The sequence below is a fragment of the Cherax quadricarinatus genome, chromosome 48, assembly GCF_038502225.1.
Source record: "Cherax quadricarinatus isolate ZL_2023a chromosome 48, ASM3850222v1, whole genome shotgun sequence".
Lineage (NCBI taxonomy): Eukaryota > Metazoa > Arthropoda > Malacostraca > Decapoda > Parastacidae > Cherax > Cherax quadricarinatus.
This window is the reverse complement of record NC_091339.1, coordinates 14,932,975-14,953,472: the sequence shown is the minus strand read 5'-3', so window position 1 is coordinate 14,953,472 and position 20,498 is coordinate 14,932,975. Positions and strand designations below refer to the sequence as shown.

The 20,498-nt window shown below is 39.9% G+C and overlaps 1 protein-coding gene across 1 annotated transcript; it reads left to right on the top strand.

Annotated features, from left to right (window-relative positions):
* Positions 1-834: 834 nt before the first annotated feature.
* On the top strand, positions 835-12,053 carry LOC128696183 (uncharacterized). Its single transcript, XM_070094796.1, has 4 exons — positions 835-1,160; positions 6,248-6,457; positions 7,804-7,956; positions 11,157-12,053. The coding sequence occupies exons 1-4, from the start codon at positions 956-958 to the stop codon at positions 11,402-11,404; spliced, it is 816 nt and encodes a 271-aa protein (XP_069950897.1). The 5' UTR covers positions 835-955; the 3' UTR covers positions 11,405-12,053.
* The last annotated feature ends 8,445 nt before the right edge of the window (positions 12,054-20,498 follow it).

The window sequence follows — 20,498 nt, the reverse complement described above, 5'->3', positions numbered from 1 at the left end:
CACTTAGAAACCTCAACTAACTTCCCTTAAAATGTTCTGTGTGGTAATAACGAGGCTTTTAACAAAAAGAATTGATGTTTTATTATTATTACTATTACTACTATTATTATCATCACTAAACGGGTGCACACACAAAGGATGGGGGAAAGGAGTTAATTCTTGCACATAAACTGAAAGTAAGTATTGAAAATCTGATTTTATTACTAATGGTATATAACCACAAGTTATTGAACAAGACACTCGCTGGGTCTGCCAAAATGTTTCGCCTGCTCAGCAGGCTTCTTCAGTCGAATACAACACTGGAAACAATAGACATAATTCTGAGGTGATCAGTCCCTCGTTCTCGATAGGAAGAGGTCAGTCAATCACTCTAAAGCAGAGGCCTACTGCCAGGTTTCAAAAAGAGCAATGCTTGAGAGGTCGAAATATTGTCATCTGATTTATAACTGGTTGAACCCTTAGCACTCGCATCAGAGGTTGCTTAGCTACTGAGCAGATCTTTATGTGACTAGACCCATACCATGGGATATTCTCCTCTCCTTGAAAACAAAAAAAATGCGGTGGCCCGTGGTCTGGTGGTAAAAGCTCTCGCTTCATACGCTGAGTGTCCGGGTTCAATTCCCGGCGAGGGTGACAACATTGAGCGTGTTTCCTTACACCGGTTGTCCATGTTCACCCATCAGTAAAATGAGTACTTAGGCGTTGTGTTAGTCGACTGGTGTGGGTCGCATCCCGGGACAAAATTGACCTAATTTGCCCGAAATACTCTGCATGACAAGCTACTTTCTATATAGTAGTATGTCACTGATGTCAGCTATGCCTGTATACCTTGTACGTGCACTTGTAGAAATAAAGAGCTCATTAAATTATTATTAACACCACCGGTCAACACTGTGAGCGCCTGCGTGCCAGCAGCCAATCTTATGCTCCCACAAACTTAGCAGAGACCTCAGACATGATGGGCCGTAGACGTGGTAAGGTAGGAGGACCCCAGGGCGGGCTACCTCTGCTGTCGCTGCTGTTGTTCCTTCTGCTGTTCACCACTGTTGCAGCAAAGATTGTCGAGAGCCTTTGGGATGGCTTCGGCTACTACTACAAAATCTATGGCTACGCCATGAACAACTCTGCCGACTACCAGATGATGCAAGTCAACAACAGTTGTAAGTACCCTCGTTGCTGGGTTCTGAGAATGTAAACTTCAAGTTATCTGATCTAGGTTAGGTTAGATTACTGTAAACTAACCATCTAAATTTGCGTAATTAAACTGAAAACACAAAAAGTCGGAAAGAAAAATGCATGAACGGGGAAAATATAATCTAAAGGGAAAACAAACCGGTTAAATACACGATGAACCGTGTATATTGAAATGTCGAGAAAAAAAAACACGTGTAATATGAGAATGACTTGAAATATCAGGAAACTTATTCTGTTTCCTGGTGAATAAAACAATAGCCATTCAGTCTGGCTGAATGATTGTGTTATAGAGTGAACGTGTTTTGTGGACGAGTCAATGAATGACGATACCTTGAAAAGCCATTCAAAAATCATCATTAAGGTGACCCATCGTCGCAGGGAAGAAATCAGAATTAATATGGCGATTCTGCTGTTAACTTTTGCCTTTGTTAAAGCGAAAATGAAGCATGGCTGACGAGTTGTAAAAGGATTTATATGTAGTATTGAACACTCTCAGTGGTTGCTGGTAACTTGTGTACCATACATAGATAAACAGCGTTTTTTGATACGTTGACGGACAATTAAAAATACGGAGTCGTGTGGAACATTCCGATAAATTATATATATTAGCAACAAAATCAACTCTACATACGAACGAATGATAAATTACCCATGAAATTATTAAACATTCCCCAAAAGGGAATGTCTGATAAAGTTGAAATACTTTTTTTTCTAAGAGGTTCCAATGAGATCATTTCAAAATGGTATATTGGAATGATGGGAGAGCTGAGTTACCGGAGACGGGGGATATCTCTCTCAGATTACCAGGCTGAAAAACATCTGGTTATTTTTATTATTGTGAAGGGCTAAATCTGTGTGGATCTTCATGGTTCTTAACTCCATTATTGTGCATGGGTGACTCTGAACTCCAGTATTGTGCATGGGTGACTCTGAACTCCAGTATTGTGCATGGGTGACTCTTACCGCCCCAGTACGCCGCATTTTAATTTATTCATGAACATGCACAAAAGCAATTAAGGTAATATAACAGGGTTGAACAAACCGTAACAACAGAATTACTGCTCTTACACAAAAGCATACAAATAACAAAGCACCGATCTTACAAAAAAAACATTGTACAGAACATCAATCTTTCATAGTTAAAAAAAATTCTTCATATTGACCTACAAATTAGTCAAAAAATGTATATGAGTAAAATAACGAAGTCTCCCAAGACGCGTTCCACATTATTACTATTCTTATAATCATAAATTAGGATTATTTTATATTTCTTGATGTAATAAACTGTTTTTATCTTTCTTATGCAAGTTAAAGGTCAGCTTTGATTATACACAGTAACACTGCCTCTAAGCTTAATTTCATGACTGAAGTTTTCTTCTATACCTGGAGTATACCTGGAGAGGGTTTCGGGGGTCAACGCCCCCGCGGCTCGGTCTAAGACCAGTCCTCGTAGTGGATCAGGGTCTGATCAACCAGGCTGTTACTGCTGGCCGCACGCAAACTGACGTATGAACCACAGCCCGGCTGGTCAGGTAGCTGACTTTAGGTCCTGTCCAGTACCTTCTTGAAGACAGCCAGGGGTCTATTGGTAATCCCCCTTATGTATGCTGGGAAGTAGTTGAACAGTCTTGGGCCCTTGACACTTATTGTGTTGTCTCTCAGTGTACTCGTGGCGCCCCTGCTTTTCATTGGGGGAATGTTGCATCACCTGCCGAACCTTTTGCTTTCATAGGGAGTGATTTTCGTGTGCTAGTTTGGTACTAATCCCTCTAGGATTTTCCAAGTGTATATTATCATGTATCTCTCTCGCCTGCGTTCCAGGGAATACAAATCAAGGGACTTCAACTGTTCCCAGTAATTTAGGTGCCTTATCGTACTAATGTGTGCCGTGAAAGTTCTTTGTACACTCTCCAGGTCAGCAATTTCGCCTGCCTTGAAGGGGGCAGTTAGTGTACAGCAGTATTCCAGCCTTGAGAGAACAAGCGATTTGAGAGAATCATCATGGGTTTGGCGTCCCTAGTTTTGAAGGTTCTCATTATCCATCATATCATTTCTGTGCAAATTATTAAGGGGACCAGCAAAAAAATATTTGACGTCTTTATTTATGAACCGATTACATTCATTTTTGGTGTACTATTAGAAGCTTATATCGAGCATCCTGTGCTGAAGTTTCAAAAATATCGTCCAAAAAGGAAATGAAATATGCAAAATTTACGAAAAATTACATTTGGCAGTACTCAAGTACTCAGTGGTACTTGGAAAAGTGGTTTTGACACTTTCTGCTGATAGAACACTTCTAATTCCATCATATGTCAGTCCTCAATTATATAATAAATCTTATCTTCATGCTAAAAAAAATAAAGTTTCATAACTTTTTTGACATTTTGGAAGATGTCGGTCTTGTTGCCCACACAAATCTGAAAATATTTGGGATAGTTCAGAAAGGAACTCGGTACATTGTAAAGCAATCATTCTTCTATGTTTGTTGTGAAAATCAAGTCAATTCATTCATAAATAAGGATAGGGGATCCATAAATAGGTAAATAACTTACTTTCGAGATATAGGCCGAAGCGCGCGGCACCCCCGCTGCCCGGGAAATAATTTTTTTCCCCGAAAAATTCGCTTTATTTTACACTTTTTGCGTGACCTACGAGTGTTTATTACAGTTAACCATTGTAAATCCGTTTTCTCTCATCACTGATGAGAGAGGTCGGACCCTCTCTTCACCTTCAGGGGAAATATCGATAGAAATTTTTTCCTTGGGGCGTCATATTATGCTATATTTTTTTTTTTAAGGTGTACTTTTTATGTTTATATGCTATTATTATATTGCATTATATCATAATAGATCAATTGTGATAGATAAATAAGCCTTATAATTGATATTAGCGTGGGTATGGAATATTTTGTTGGCTGGAGGTGTCGGCCATTTTGTGCACTATTCCCAGGGGTTCCCGATTGGTTCCTTGATCACATTATCTCCGCCCACTCTGGCATAATCTCAGATGGTGAATTTGTATTATATTAGACAAAGATGTACGAAAACGATAAAAATAACACGGGGAAAAACGTAACAAAAACGTCAACAATGCCGAGTCAGCGCTTCTTACGCAATATGTCGCGTCAGCGCTGTCACCATGCCTGTTATAAATGGCTGTAATTCCTTTTAGAAACATCGTACAAGGATAATAATTATACCAGCGTGTAGCCAGAAAGTTCAGCTATTTTTTGGTAACAATAACTCAGTTTTCATATATTTTCGATTTTTTTTTTTGCTCCGCGCGCGGGAACTTTGAATGGCCCCTTTGAATGGTGTATGACCTTTGTGGGTCATACAGCGCTGTGTCCACAAACAAAAGTCAAAACCAGCAACGCTTCATTCAAAATTCCTGGGGAAGGATGGGTCGGAGTGCATTATCGAGCAGTAACTCTAACTCCTTGGATGAAATGCACTTCATCAAAAGATCCTCTCGACAGGCCAGTATGACATACACTGGGAAATTCTTAATGTCAGTATACCAGGGACTAGGAGATTCTTAATACCAGTATACCTTGAACTGGAATACAGTCGCTAAATTCTTCATTTGTATCCGCCTTGATACTCTCTCACAGTTTGGTATCTCAACCCTTACTGTTCTTTCTGGAGTACTCTATTTTATCACTATAAGAAAGCACTAACCCCAAGCGGGCCACACAGCGCTAAACAGAAGGCAAAAGGCAGGTGCAGGAGAAGGCAGGTGCAGGAGAAGGCAGGTGCAGGAGAAGGCAGGTGCAGGAGAAGGCAGGTGCAGGAGAAGGCAGGTGCAGGAGAAGGCAGGTGCAGAAGGCAGGTGCAGGAGAAGGCAGACGCAGGAGAAGGCAGGTGCAGGAGAAGCCAGGCGCAGGAGAAGGCAGGTGCAGGAGAAGGCAGGTGCAGGAGAAGGCAGGCGCAGGAGAAGGCAGGTGCAGGAGAAAGCAGGTGCAGGAGAAGGTACGTGCAGGAGAAGGTACGTGCAGGAGAAGGCAAGCGCAGGAGAAGGCAGGCGCAGGAGAAGGCAGGTGCAGGAGAAGGCAGGTGCAGGAGAAGGCAGGTAGAAGGCAGGTGCAGAAGGCAGGTGCAGGAGAAGGCAGGCGCAGGAGAAGGCAGGTGCAGAAGGCAGGTGCAGAAGGCAGGTGCAGGAGAAGGTAGGTGCAGGAGAAGGCAGGTGCAGAAGGCAGGTGCAGGAGAAGGCAGGCGCAGAAGGCAGGTGCAGGAGAAAGCAGCTGCAGGAGAAGGTACGTGCAGGAGAAGGTAGGTACAGGAGAAGGCAGGCGCAGGAGAAGGCAGGTGCAGGAGAAAGCAGGTGCAGGAGAAGGTAAGTGCAGGAGAAGGTAGGTGCAGAAGAAGCCAGGTGCAGGAGAAGGTAGGTGCAGGAGAAGGTAGGTGCAGGAGAAGGTAGGTGCAGGAGAAGGTAGGTGCAGGAGAAGGTAGGTGCAGGAGAAGGTAGGTGCAGGAGAAGGTAGGTGCAGGAGAAGGCAGGTGCAGGAGAAGGTAGGTGCAGAAGAAGCCAGGTGCAGGAGAAGGTAGGTGCAGGAGAAGGTAGGTGCAGGAGAAGGTAGGTGCAGAAGAAGCCAGGTGCAGGAGAAGGTAGGTGCAGGAGAAGGTAGGTGCAGGAGAAGGTAGGTGCAGGAGAAGGTAGGTGCAGGAGAAGGTAGGTGCAGAAGAAGGCAGGTGCAGGAGAAGGTAGGTGCAGGAGAAGGTAGGTGCAGGAGAAGGTAGGTGCAGGAGAAGGTAGGTGCAAGAGATGGACGCCAGAGATGATTCAGTAACTCATTTTCTTCAAAATAAATCATAGAGAATATCAGTATTAAAGGTGGCACTGTCGGAGAGACGTTAGAATTTTCTGGAATAATCTCTAGTGGTACGTTATCAAATGCTTTAGTGAAATCCAAAAAGATGAGGCCCACCCATCACTCTATGGTCAATCTCCGCGACTTAATTATAAAATTTTTGCATTAATCTTTTCGATACAGGTAAATGTTTAATAAAAAAAAAGGGCATCTTGTTATACTGGGAGTTGTTGTTTGCTGCAGGTGAGTGCCGTCGTAGGTGCCAGGTGGTGCCTGAATGCAGCTCGGTATCGGTGGTGACACTAGCGGGCAGCAACAGGGCGGAGTGCCGCTTCTCCACAAAACCTACACCACTTTCCAACGTTAATGACCGACCCAAGCTCTCCTTCTTCCCGGCTTCCTTCCATTTCCTCTTCACAGGTATATATAGCAACAACTACTACTACAACTACCGCTACTATTAACACTAACACTAGTACTGTACTGCAGCTGCTTCAGCAACAGCAACAAATCCGATAAAGCTGTACATAAGACCCAGATGACGTTGAACAGTCATTCAACATTGGTTGGCAAAGACCTGAGATTGCAGTTTTTATATATTCAGTCTTAAAGCACTACATGTCTCAAAGCCAGAACGTTGTTACCGAGAAACTCGCACAATAATAAACTTTCTCTTCTCTTTCTTCTCATTTGACATCAAACTCTATCCAAATAAGACATTTAGCTAAGCCACTCCCTGGTGACACAATGTTCTGGCTTTGAAAGATTTGGTGTTAGTTTCATGAAGCCAGAAAGTGGCTTATCGAAATGTCTTATTTGGATGGAGTTTGATGTATTATGACAGAAGTTGGAGAGTACTCAGGCTTGATCAAAGTTTTTTCTTTTTTAATTTTAATCAAGGGAAGCACTAAACCCATAAGGGATCATATAACAACTATGAAATGGGTGACATTCAGGTTCAATCCAAGGAAGGCGAGAATAAGTTTAGTTTCTTGGATCAAGAGCCCAATACAAGCATCAACGATGCAAGAGGACAGCTCCAATACCTTACATCAAGAGCCCTTCACCATTATTACATTCACGAGGAGTGCCAAACATATAGGAGCCTTACAGCCCCAGAGGAATGAAGATTGAGACACTTACGCAGTATATGGGAATCTTTATTCAGGAAACGTTTCGCCACACAGTGGCTTCATCAGTCCAATACAAAGAGGAAGGCGTAAGGAGAGGAGGAGTATGAGGTAATCAGTACCTCAACCTGGAGTCGATTCCAGGCTGAGGTACTGATTACCTCATACTCCTCCTCTCCTTACGCCTTCCTCTTTGTATTGGACTGATGAAGCCACTGTGTGGCGAAACGTTTCCTGAATAAAGATTCCCATATACTGCATAAGTGTCTCAATCTTCAACTTGTCGGTTTTTCAAACCATTCATCACACCCAGAGGAATGGGAGGTAGAGTCAATGTAAGGTGAAGGCAACTCCAATTCTGTAATAAGGATTATTATAATCAAAACTAAGCACTAAACCGACAAGGGTCACACAGTCTATGATAAAGAGCCCTTCATCTTCACTAAGTCACTCCTTGAAGATTATTATTATTATAACCCCCCTTGAAGAGTATGGGAAAACATACTGTATTATCAGTATACAATGTAACATTCTCCCTTGTCACTAATCAACATATAGTAAATTAATTAAGTCATCTCGTGTCTTATATAAAGAAATCATTTAATCTTCAGCAACATATTTTATGATGTCCTTGATAACAAAAAAACTTGTTTGAATTTATTCCTTCAGTAAGCACACTGTGGAAGTCAGTAGAGGATGATGGATTTACATACACACCAACAACATTTACGTTCTCATGGGGCTCACCTCCATCCTGGTGTAATAAAGTTGTCACCATTACAACCCTGGACCAGATGAGGATTATCATGAAGACAGCATCAAGTGAGTACCACATTATTATTACCGTATACTCACCAAGTTGTTTTACAGGTCGAGATTCCGTATCCATTAGAGCAGTGGTTCCCAAACTGGGGGTAAATTACCCCCTGGGGGTAATTTAACCATTTTTGGGGGGTAATGGAGGGGTGGCAGAAAAAAAGTTATGAATTCTGAAAATCAAGAAAACAATGCGGTACCCGGTATGAGGATTATTGTTAACTTTGTCTTAGTATATAAAAGTTGTAAAGTAAACCTATTATAAGTAAGTAATAAAGTTAAACCAAATAACAATAAACATCAAAAACTAATATACAGTATTAGAAAAGAAGAAATATATAGCTAAGTGTGTGGAAACCCAAAAGTATTTTGACAAGTATGCTTCAGGACAAAAGTCACTCAGTAGCCCAGATCGACCTGTCCCGTACGCGTCACTCACTTCCTGAGGCTGCCTCTATTTCACACTGTCAGTTTATCTGTGAGCATCAGCCGAGGTAGACATAAGCTGGTATGAAGCCAAGAATTCCTAAACTAGCTTCAAGTATGCAACTCCATCCATCCCACTGATGTTCTTGACATCTTTGGTAATAGTCATTAGAGATGCACAATGTTCAAATACAATAAATAAAAGAAAATATCTCAAGTGTTTCAATTTAGCCATATATATCAATAATAACAACATTTTGTGAAAGGGGTAACATGCTTTATGTGGCATGTTAAATTGGGTAACAAGCTGAAAAAGTTTGGGAACCACTGCATTAGAGAGTCACAAGTTAGATTCATAATTGAGCGACCTTGGTTTCCTACACCGGACCATGGCCTGAAACCTAACTGCTTTTTAACGGTAAATAATTTGTGCTCTTGCACAAACCAACATTGTTGTTAGGTACCCCTACTACTTCTACTTTCACTACTACTACTTCTACTTTCACTACTACTACTTCTACTTTCACTACTACTACTTCTACTTTCACTACTACTACTTCTACTTTCACTACTACTACTTCTACTTTCACTACTACTACTTCTACTTTCACTACTACTACTTCTACTTTCACTACTACTACTTCTACTTTCACTACTACTACTTCTACTTTCACTACTACTACTTCTACTTTCACTACTACTACTTCTACTTTCACTACTACTACTTCTACTTTCACTACTACTACTTCTACTTTCACTACTACTACTTCTACTTTCACTACTACTACTTCTACTTTCACTACTACTACTTCTACTTTCACTACTACTACTTCTACTTTCACTACTACTACTTCTACTTTCACTACTACTACTTCTACTTTCACTACTACTACTTCTACTTTCACTACTACTACTTCTACTTTCACTACTACTACTTCTACTTTCACTACTACTACTTCTACTTTCACTACTACTACTTCTACTTTCACTACTACTACTTCTACTTTCACTACTACTACTTCTACTTTCACTACTACTACTTCTACTTTCACTACTACTACTTCTACTTTCACTACTACTACTTCTACTTTCACTACTACTTCTACTTTCACTACTACTACTTCTACTTTCACTACTACTACTTCTACTTTCACTACTACCACTTCCACTTTATTACTACTACTGCCTTACGACTTCTACTACTATTTCCGCTTTACTACTACTTCCACTTTTCTACTACTTCCACTTCTACTACTACTTCCAAATTCACTATTACTACTTCCACTTTCACTACTTCTACTTTCACTACTACCACTTTTCTACTACTTCCACTTTCACTATTACTACTTCCACTTTCACTACTACTTCCACTTTCACTTACCCTTGATGTTGGTGAGGGAGCTCTTGATCCAAGGAACTGGGCTCATACGCCTCTTCTTTGGATTTACTTTCTATGCACAGTACTTTTAGGTCAATATTATTGTCTCAGAAAAGGATTAATGGGGATATACCAAAGCCAAAAAGATTATACAACACCTGAGAAATGAAAGGTAATCAGGTGGTTTGACCACTGATCAAGAGTTCTTCACCTGCACCAAGACAACCACTTTAACCCTTTGAGGGTCGACAGGCCCTCTCCGAAACTCGTTCTCAGGGTCGGCCAAATTTAAAAAAAAAAAATTATTTTCTCTTATGAAAAGATAGAGAATCTTTTCCCGATCATAAAGACACCAAAAGTTTGAAATTTGATAGAAAACTTACGGAATTATGCTCTCGCAAAGTTAGCGGTCTCGGCGATGTTTACGCATCGGCGATTTTGCCCACTTTGAGCCCCATTTTCGGCCAATTTCACTGTACTAGTCGACAAAAAACATGAATATTCCGCTAGAACTCCATTTTTTCTATCGAATGAGTGCAAGAAACCACCCATTTATAAATTCAACTATCCAGTACATTGGTCAGAATTTAGCAATTTTGCCAATTTCACACAAATTTCAAAAGATGCCAATTTCCGAATAGGGTCCAGAATAAACAAGAAAGACATTCCTGGCACTAAAATGACATTTCCTCTAGTCATTAGTCACGTCTCAAGGCCCCTCTTATATTCTTTTTCTTTCCACTTTGAATTTTTATTCTCACAAAAAATATAAGATTTACTGTTATGCAGACTACTGCATTAGTGTAAAAAATGGTATAAATATTATTGGTGCACTTGTGAAAGAATATTAGACTCACCAGTTGACGTGTATTGCATGCTCGGCACGATTTGTTTACTTTTGAAGTTTGGTAAAAATCGAACATTTCTGCTACTTTGAGCTCAATTTCAAGGCACCTTTCATTGTAAAACCAGTCAAAATCATCTCAATTTCTGTAATATGTCTTCCATTCTATAAAATGAGACCAAGAAAACTAGAATACAACTATAAATACCATACGAAAATACACTGCAAAGTCGCTGATTTATTAAAAAAAAACGGTAAAAGTTTTTTTTTTCTCATTATGCACTGTGTGCTGCAGGATTTTTTTTAGACTGTGCACACTGACCACATAGACCCATTCTTTCATATGAAGGCCTACCAGCTTTCTCCCAATAGATTTGAGGCCGCTAGAATTTATGAGTACTAGTACGTCAAAAACCCCTACGCGTAAGACGTACTAGTACGACGAAAACCCTCAAAGGGTTAAAAGCTGTGTTACAGATGGAGAAATTATACATCGGTACATCAATGGGTAGAGAATGTACTGCACACACATCATAAAAGATCTTTCTATTTTTCCAGAAAACACGCCTTATAATGTGGATTTGTATCGTGGACCAAACAGCCAGCCAACTTGGAACCACCAAGAAGCCGCCATACCATACAACCAGACGGAGCTCGACCCAGCACGCATCGTTGACAACATGCCCTTACATTTGTCCTCCAAGTTCTACTTGCAACACAACGGCTCTCAGTACACTTTTATTGGTGGCTCTGGCACACCCTATACTGTCCTCTGTCAGCTCAATCCACTTAATCTGGCACAATAATATCACAACAACTTGCTTCTCTCACTCATCAACTACGGTTATCCTAATAGCTTAACCAACTTGAAAATGGCACTTAAAATGTGGCCTGATCATCCACTGTTTTCCTTAATTTGCTTGTGCAGTTGTATTATAGTTTTCTAAGTTAAACCATGTGAAAGATAACATAAGATAATTTAATTAAACTTCTACTTTCTGACGCTTATGCATTAATGTGCATATTAAGGCATTTGCATTAGTACAGCACTCGTCAGAAAGTAGTACTATAATAAGAACATAAGGAAGAAGAAACACTGCAGCAGGCCTATTGGCCCATGCAAGGCAGGTCCAAGTCACCTACCACTGACCCAACCTAAGTGGATGTGACCTAACTAGCTAGGTCTGGTCACATCCATTCAAGGAAGGAGCACGTCATCAGACCTATCAGCACAAGCTAGTCAGGTCCAGCTCGCACCCACTCGTGTATTTATCTAACCTATTTTTAAAACTATACAACGTTTTAGCTTCTATGACGGTACTCGGGAGTTTGTTCCACTCATCCACAACTCTGTTACCAAACCAGTGCTTTCCTATATCCTTCCTGAATCTGAATTTTTCCAACTTAAAACCATTGCTGTGAGTCCTGTCTTGGCTAGATATTTTTAGCATGCTATTTACATTCCCTTTATTTATTCCTGGTTTTCCATTTATACACCTCAGCCATATCCCCCGATTCTACGCTTTCTAGAATGCTGATTCAGGGCCCTCAGTCTATCCTCATAGGGAAGATTTCTGATACATAGGATCAACTTTGTCATCCTCCTCTGTACATTTTCCAGCACATTTCAATCCATTCTGTAATACTGTGACCAGAACTGTGCAGCATAATCTAAATGAGGCTTAGCCAAAGATATATAGAGTAAGGACAACCTGAGGAGGACTGTTATTTATGCTTCTTGATATGAAGTCAAGGATTCTGTTTGCTTTATTGCAAACACTTATGTACTGTTGTCTTGGTTTTAGATGTACTGCTAACCAGAACTCCCAAATCATTTTTGCAATCAGTAATATTAAGAGCTGCATTATTTAGTTTATATATGGCATGGTTATTTTCCTGTCTAACATTTAGAACTTTGCGTTTGTCTATATTAAACTGCATCTGCCACTTCTCCGATCACTGCATCAGTCTATTCAAATCTTCCTAGTGCTCTAATGTCCTCATTACAATGAATCAGGAGCCCTATTTTGGTGTCAACAGCAAACTTGCTTATGCTGCTATTTATTCCCTCATCTATGTCATTTACGTAAACTGTGAACAACAAAAGGCCCAACACTGACCCCCCTGGAACACCACTTGTGACGCACCCCCACTCTGATTTCTCCTCACTGATGCAAACCCTCTGCTGCCTGTCAACCATGCCTCTACCCAGGAAAAAATTTCTCATATTCCCTGTGCCTTAATTTTCCTCAATAGCCTCTGATGTGGAACTCTATCAAAAAACCTTACTGAAGTCTATATGCACAATATATCATATTCATTACCATGATCTACCTCCTCAAATACCTTTGTGAAAAAAGTTAGTAAATTCGTAAGGCAGGAATGTCCCTTTGTAAAACTGAGCTAAGATTCATTAATCAATTTATGCCTTTCAAAATGGCTACAAATTGCCTTGGCAATTATTGATTCCATAAATTTTCCCACTATGGAGGTAAGGCTTATTGGTCTATAGTTTGAAGCTAATGACCTGTTTCCTGCTTTGTAAATAGGTATTACATTTGCCATTTTGCTCTTGTCTGGCACTATGCCAGTTTGTAGTGATATGTTGAAAAGATTAGCCAAAGGTTTGCTAAGTTCCTCTTCACATTCCTTTAAAACCCTTGTAAACAGTTCATCAGGGCCTGGGGATTTCTTAGGTTTTAATTTCTCTATTTGTCTGAGGACCATGTCACTAGTTACCTTAATCGTGCATAATGCAATTTAAAAGCATCTTGTTCTACATAATTTATTATCTCTGGAATTTCGCTAGTACCTTCCTGCATAAAAACTGAGAGGAAGTGTTAAAAATTTCGCACATTTCCACATCACTGTCAGTGTTCTGACCCGAGTTACTTTTGAGTGGGCCTATCTTGTACCTAATCTTACTTCTATGTACAGTGGAACCTTGGTTTTCGTTTACCCTGGTTTGTGTCAGATTTGGTTTTTGACAACTTTTTACATCAAAATACAGTGGACCCCCGCATAGCGACCTTAATCCGTGCAAGAGGGCTGGCTGTTATGCGAAATGTTCGCTATGTGAATGAATTTTCCCCATAAGAAATAATGGAAATCAAATTAATCCGTGCAAGACACCCAAAAGTTTGAAAAAAAAAAATTTACCACATGAAATATACATTTTCCTACACACAAAGAGAAGGATACATGCACAATAGTAGAGTAGTACATGCACAATATATATTGTGCATGTACTACTCTACTAAATGAAGAATAAATGACACTTACCTTTATTGAAGATGCAGCAATGACTGATGAGACACTGTGTCCTGGGAGTGCCTTTTCCTCCTGAGTACTGTAGGTCCTGTTTGGTATTTTCTTCCAGAACAGGCCTTATCACACTGTGTATGTCACTACGATTCTTAAATCTCTCAAACCAACCTTTGCTGGCTCTAAATTCACCAATATGAGCACTAGTTCCAGGCATTTTCCCTGTTCACCTGGGTGTTAGTCGACTGGTGTAGGTTGCATCCTGGGAGACAAGATTAAGGACCCCAATGGAAATAAGTTAGACAGTCTTCGATGACACTGACTTTTTTGGGCTATCCTGGGTGGCAAATCCTCTGGGGTTAATTGTTTCTTGGTATTCTCAATAAGCCACACCAACAACGGTGCTACAGCAGCAGCAGCAGCAGCTGACGATACAGCAGCAGCAGACGTGCTACAGCAGCAGCAGCAGACGATGCTACGATGCTACAGCAGCAGGTGCAGACGATGCTACAGCAGCAACTGACGATGTTACAGCAGCAGCAGACGATGCTACAGCAGCAGCAGCAGCAGACGATGCTACAGCAGCAGCAGCAGCTGACGGTGGTACAGCAGCAACAGACGATGCTACAGCAGCAACAGACGATGCTACAGCAGCAGCAGACGATGCTACAGCAGCAGCAGATGATGCTACAGCAGCAGCAGACGGTACTACAGCAGCAGGAGCAGCTGACGGTGGTACAGCAGCAGCAGCTGACAGTGCAGCAGCAGCTGACGGTGATACAGCAGCAGCAGCAGCAGCTGTACCACCAATAGTAGCGATGGTTGATTGGGGTTTATTATACAACCTGGCCAGCTCGGAGACACGCACTCCACTTTCATACTTATCAATGATCTTTTTCTTCATCTCCATAGTAATTCTCACCCTTATTGCTGTAGGGTTGGCACTAGAAGCTTTCTTGGGGCCCATGGTCACTTATTTTCCAGAAAAAAATCACCAAAAAGCACTGTAATAATACAAAATGTTCCGATTGTATGCTTGGATGTTACCGCGGAGGCTGGCTGGTAAACAATGCCACCCGCGGAACATGTGAGCGTGGCTCAGGCCGCACATTGGACGCGTCTCAGACGAAGGCCGCTGAGCGGGTTTTTGGGCGCTATGCGGGGCAAAATTTTAGCGATCAAAGCGTCCGCTATGCGGATTGTCCGCTATGCAAGGCGTCCGTTATGCGGGGGTCCACTGTATTGTCCCAGTTTTCGTTCGTCACCGCGTGTCCGCGCACCCACACCCACACAAAGCATCCCACCCATGAATTCTGAGTCAGTCTGGCTTTGTTTCTTGTCAAGTGAACATTACCCTGCACATTCATGCAAAACATTTCGTAATGATCGATTGTTTTTTGTGCTTGCTTATTGAGTGCCACTGTTAAATAAACTACCATGGGGCCAAAGAAGTTCCGAGTGCCAGCCCTTTGATAAAGAAGGTGAGAAACACGATGGAATTCAAGAAAGAACTTGTAGAAAAGTACAAAAGTGGCGTATGTGTGGTTGATCTCGCCAGTATGTACAGGAAGTCCTCATCAACGATCAGTTCCATCCTGGTGAAGAAAACAAGAAATCAAGGAATCTGATGCTGCGAAAGGGGTAAGTGTACTAATGAAAGAGATCGCCAATAATCGAAGACGTTAAGAAGTTGTTGTTGGTGTGGAGGTGATAATCCGTATGCAAGGCAGTTGCATACAGATCTTGTAAAGAATATGCCTGGAACGAGTGCTGCTGTTAGTGAATTTAAGGCCAGCAGAGGTTGGTTCAACAATTTCAAGAAGCGATCTGGCATACACAGTGTTAAGGTATGGCAAGGCTGCAAGTTCGGAAAAACAAGTCTTCAATAAAGGTAAAACTGATTTAAATGTAAATTTATCCAATAAAATTAGTGTTTTATATTTATTTCTCATTGTTTTCTGTATGTAAAACTATAGTTATTCTCTATAAAATGTATTTTTGTTAATATTTTTGGGTGTCTGGAATGGATTAATTGGATTTACATTATTTCTTCTATGAAATATTTCTTTAGTTTTCGTTGAATTTGGTTCTGTCAGACTCTCTGGAATGAATTAAAATGAAAACTGAGGTTCCACTGTACCTGAAAGAAACCTTTGGGTTAGTGTTTGAATCCCTTATGACTTTAGCCTCATAATATCATTTTGCTTTTTTTATTCCCTTTTTTATTACTCTCTTTAACTGAATATATTGATTTCTTAACTGCCCATCCCCTCCTTTGATATGCCTATATATGCCTCTCATTGACCAATGAGATATTGTAATCAATTATTTATCCATTTGGGATCATTTTTGTTTGATCTAATTTCCCTACTCAGAATGTAAGTTGTCTGGGCAGTTAGAACTATGCTCTGAAAAATGTCATATTGGCCACCATCACCACCTATCTGACCCATAGTCAGGTCATTCCAATTCAGCCCACCCTGGTAATTTCTCAGTCCTATGAAATCAGCCAAGCGGAAGTCTGGGACAGAGGCTCGATTGCAGTTATTTGGGTAATTCTATGATATATTGAAACTAAGTGATTTATGACTACTTTCCCCAAGCTCATCATTAACCTGCAGATTATTAACTAGTGATTCTTTGTTGGTAAGAACAAAGTTATGCAGGTTGTTTCCTCTAGGTGGTTCTGTCACAAACTGTTTAAAAAAGCAATCCTGAATTGTATCAAGAAAGTCACTAGACTCAAGAGTTCCTGTCATATTGTTCCAACCAATTTATCTAAAGTTAAAATCTCCCATTAACACAACCTTTTTGTATCTGGATGCCTTATGAATTTTGTCCCATAGCAGCTTACTGCACTCCCTATCAAGGTTTGGGGGCCTATAAATCACACCCAAAATTAATTTTTCACAACCCTCGAGAAACTGTAGCCAAACAGATTCTGTGTTCAATGCTTCTAATCTTATATCTTGTCTAACACAACAATTTAAATTATCTCTGACATGCATCGCCACTCCACCACCCTTCCTGTTGACCCTATCATTGTGGAATAGTTTATAGTTTTGTATGTGGCAATCACAAGGCATTTCTTTATCTTTCAGGTTGAACTAGGTCTCCGTTATAACAATAATATCTATGTTACCTGCACATGCAAGTAATCTTAGCTCGTCTATCTTATTTCTTAGACTCTACTGTTAGTATAGTAAACATTAAGGGAGCGAGTCACTCGCTGCCCTCTACTATCTCTCTTTGATAATCTGTTGCTTTGCCTTTACTAGCAACTTTATTTTAAATATTGTCTATTAAACATATCCCTGAGGTATCCTGGTAATATCTGCTTTTTTCAACCTTTGTACTGCAGCCTCATTGTTTCCCACACACACCCATACCTCTATAATCTATCAGACTGCAGTCCTAGACAAGTTAGCAATGGCCCCCTTAATCGAGTTGGCTAATGCAACTACTCCAGCCCCAGAGATGTACCCCCATCCCTTGCAGTGAATGGGATTGCAAGTTCCTTGCTCATTATAATGCATTTCAAGAATTGTATACCCTAAGTGTATTGTTTATATTACACATACAGCCTCTCCTCACTTAACGATGGAGTTCCACTCCTTAGACCACATCGGCAAACGAATTCATCGCTAAGTGAGGAGCATACTATAATGGTAGTGGATTTGTGTCGACCATCTTTAATACTGTTTTAATGTCATCTTTGCACCATTTATAACATTTTTAGTATACAGTGGACCCCCGGTTAACGATATTTTTTCACTCCAGATGTATGTTCAGGTGCCAGTACTGACCGAATTTGTTCCCATAAGGAATATTGTGAAGTAGATTAGTCCATTTCAGACCCTCAAACATACACGTACAAACGCACTTACATAAATACACTTACATAATTGGTCGCATTCGGAGGTAATCGTTATGCGGGGGTCCACTGTATTTTTAAATGTTTATACAGTAGTGTATTGTATATCGTAATAAACAGAATACAGGAAGGCCCCACTTATACGGCGGGTTAGGTTCCAGGCTACCGCCGTAAAGCGGAAATCGCCGTAAAGTGGAACACCCTTTTTTTCCACTTATAAATGCATACAAACACTAGATAACAAGTTTACACTAACATATATTAAGTTAGCAATAGAACCAGGCATCAAAAAACAATAAAAAGGTACAATACACACATAGTGCACTCATTACTTACCTTAAAATATTTATAGTCTTAATCTAGGGTGAGACAAGTAGTATTTATTGTAAGAAATCAAGTGTGGTATGTATTGTAATAGCCTCACCAGGCCACCCCACCCACACATACTATTCTATGATATTTAAGCATCCCAGAGCGATAAAATGTATATACAGTTCACTCATTACTTACCTTAAAATATTTGTAGTCTTAATGTAGGGTCAGGAGTAAGTAAATGAGATAAAACGAATAAATGAGAGAGAGAAAGAATGAATACATGAGAGGGGGCAGGCGCAGTTATGTAAACAAACCAGGCGAAGGTAAGTTTTGTAAACAAACGAAGTGTACACGTCTGGTTTGTGTACAAGTTACATTGTGTACAGGTTGTCTCTACATTGATACGGTAGAATTAATAAAGAAGAACACTCCCATTCTCATGTAACATCATTTTGAGAAGAAATGAAGCTCTGAGTGAAGGCAATGGAAATAAGTCACACTGACTTTTTTGGGTTATCCTAGGTTCTCTACACGTATGTTGTTATGTATGATAATCTATGTAACTGTATTTGTGTATACCTGAATAAACTTACTTACATACATACGAAAGGAATAATTTTCTACAGTTACCCCCAGTAACACATTTACTCTTATGTTAGATTAGAGAAAATGTTATTCTTGGCGTCACTTGTACAAGTTATGTGGCTCCCACATCTTATATTTATGTTTATTTATTCTATTGTGGGGTGTATTTATCTTATTTATATGTTATGCATCGTGTTTATTATATAATTTTGAAAAAAATATCATGGATGGATTAATGAAAATGTGTATATTACCGTAATATACGACATTTAATGAGACTCCGTGACTATTGTTATTATGGCGTCACTTGTGGAAGTCGTCTGCTACCAGAGATCACATTTATGTTTATTTATTCTACTGTGGGGTGTATTTATCTTATTTATATGTTATGTATAGTGTTTATTATATAATTTTGAAAAAAATATCATGGCTGGATTAATGAAAATGTGTATATTAACGTAATATACGACATTTAATGAGACTCAGTATTGTTATTATCACCACTTGTGGAAGTCGTCTGCTACCAGAGATCACATTTATGTTTATTTATTCTATTGTGGGGTGTATTTATCATCTTTTTATGTTATGTATCGTGTTTATTATATAATTTTGAAAAAAATATCATGGCTGGATTAATGAAAATGTGTATATTAACGTAATATACGACATTTAAATGACTTGATGTATGTAAGTTTATTTAGGTACAGGTATACATAAGTATAATTATCAGAGTATATATAAAATATGAAATAACTTTTAAAAACATTTGAAATTTTGGAGTTTCCAGACAAAATGGAGAGACTTAGTGCTTACTGAGCTCATGGAGAATGTAAACAAACAGGGTGGGGCACGGTGACCGTATTAGAAAGTCAGGTGGGGGGAGCCGTATAGTGAGTTTTGGTCATAATTTGAAATGTCCGTATTAGCGGAACGCCGTAAAGTGAAACGCCGTAAAGCGGGGCCTTCCTGTAGAGGAAATTAGCTCTAATATACATTACAGTATTTAGGTTTGTATACTGGTCAGAGAGCCCATTGTAAGTCTGAGACGTCGGTAAACAATTACATCACTAAATGAAGAGAGCCTATACTGTAAAATATTTGTTTACCTTGCCCTATTATATCAAGAAAACCCTCCTCTATGCTTAAGATGTACTCTATTAGATTAAAGTTTACCTAAATTAACCAAGCTCAGTCAAGTAACTGGCAAAACATTACCACAGAGAACATTATGTTGATGTAATAGCAACCAGGAAAGCATAGTTAGAAGTCCAATAAAATATAAGCAAATGATAAGTAAACCATTTCATGCCATCACTTTGAAAAACTGTGAAAAGTTATACAAAAGTACGTATTCAGGTTTTTCACGTCCCTAATATTCACTGTGATTATTTATGCATGATGTAAGTATTTGCAGTTACGTGTTTTATAACAGTACATTCTACACACTGGCTGTCTCCCACCAAGCTAGGGTCACCCCCCAAAATAAGGAAATGCATTTACCATCATTCCTTCAATCACTGTTTTGCCATAAGTGTGCTCACTTAACAGTTTAGATGGTCCTCTGAAATGTAGCATACCCCTTCTTCAGAGCACAGGAACCATGTTTCCCACCTTCAGGACTTGATTCCAGCTAGCCAGTTTTCATAAATGTAACCTTGTTTGCAATCTAACAGCATATTAAGCCATAAAAAACCACTTGTCTCCACTCACTCCAATCTAATATATTTCCAGAAGCCTGCTGGATGTTCAAGCCCCTAGCACCTAAAACCTTTAACCCCACTCTTTCCAACCTTTCCTGTACTTGCAAAGAATGATGCATATTATTTGGGATAATCTGAACACACTTGTCAAAAATAGGTTCA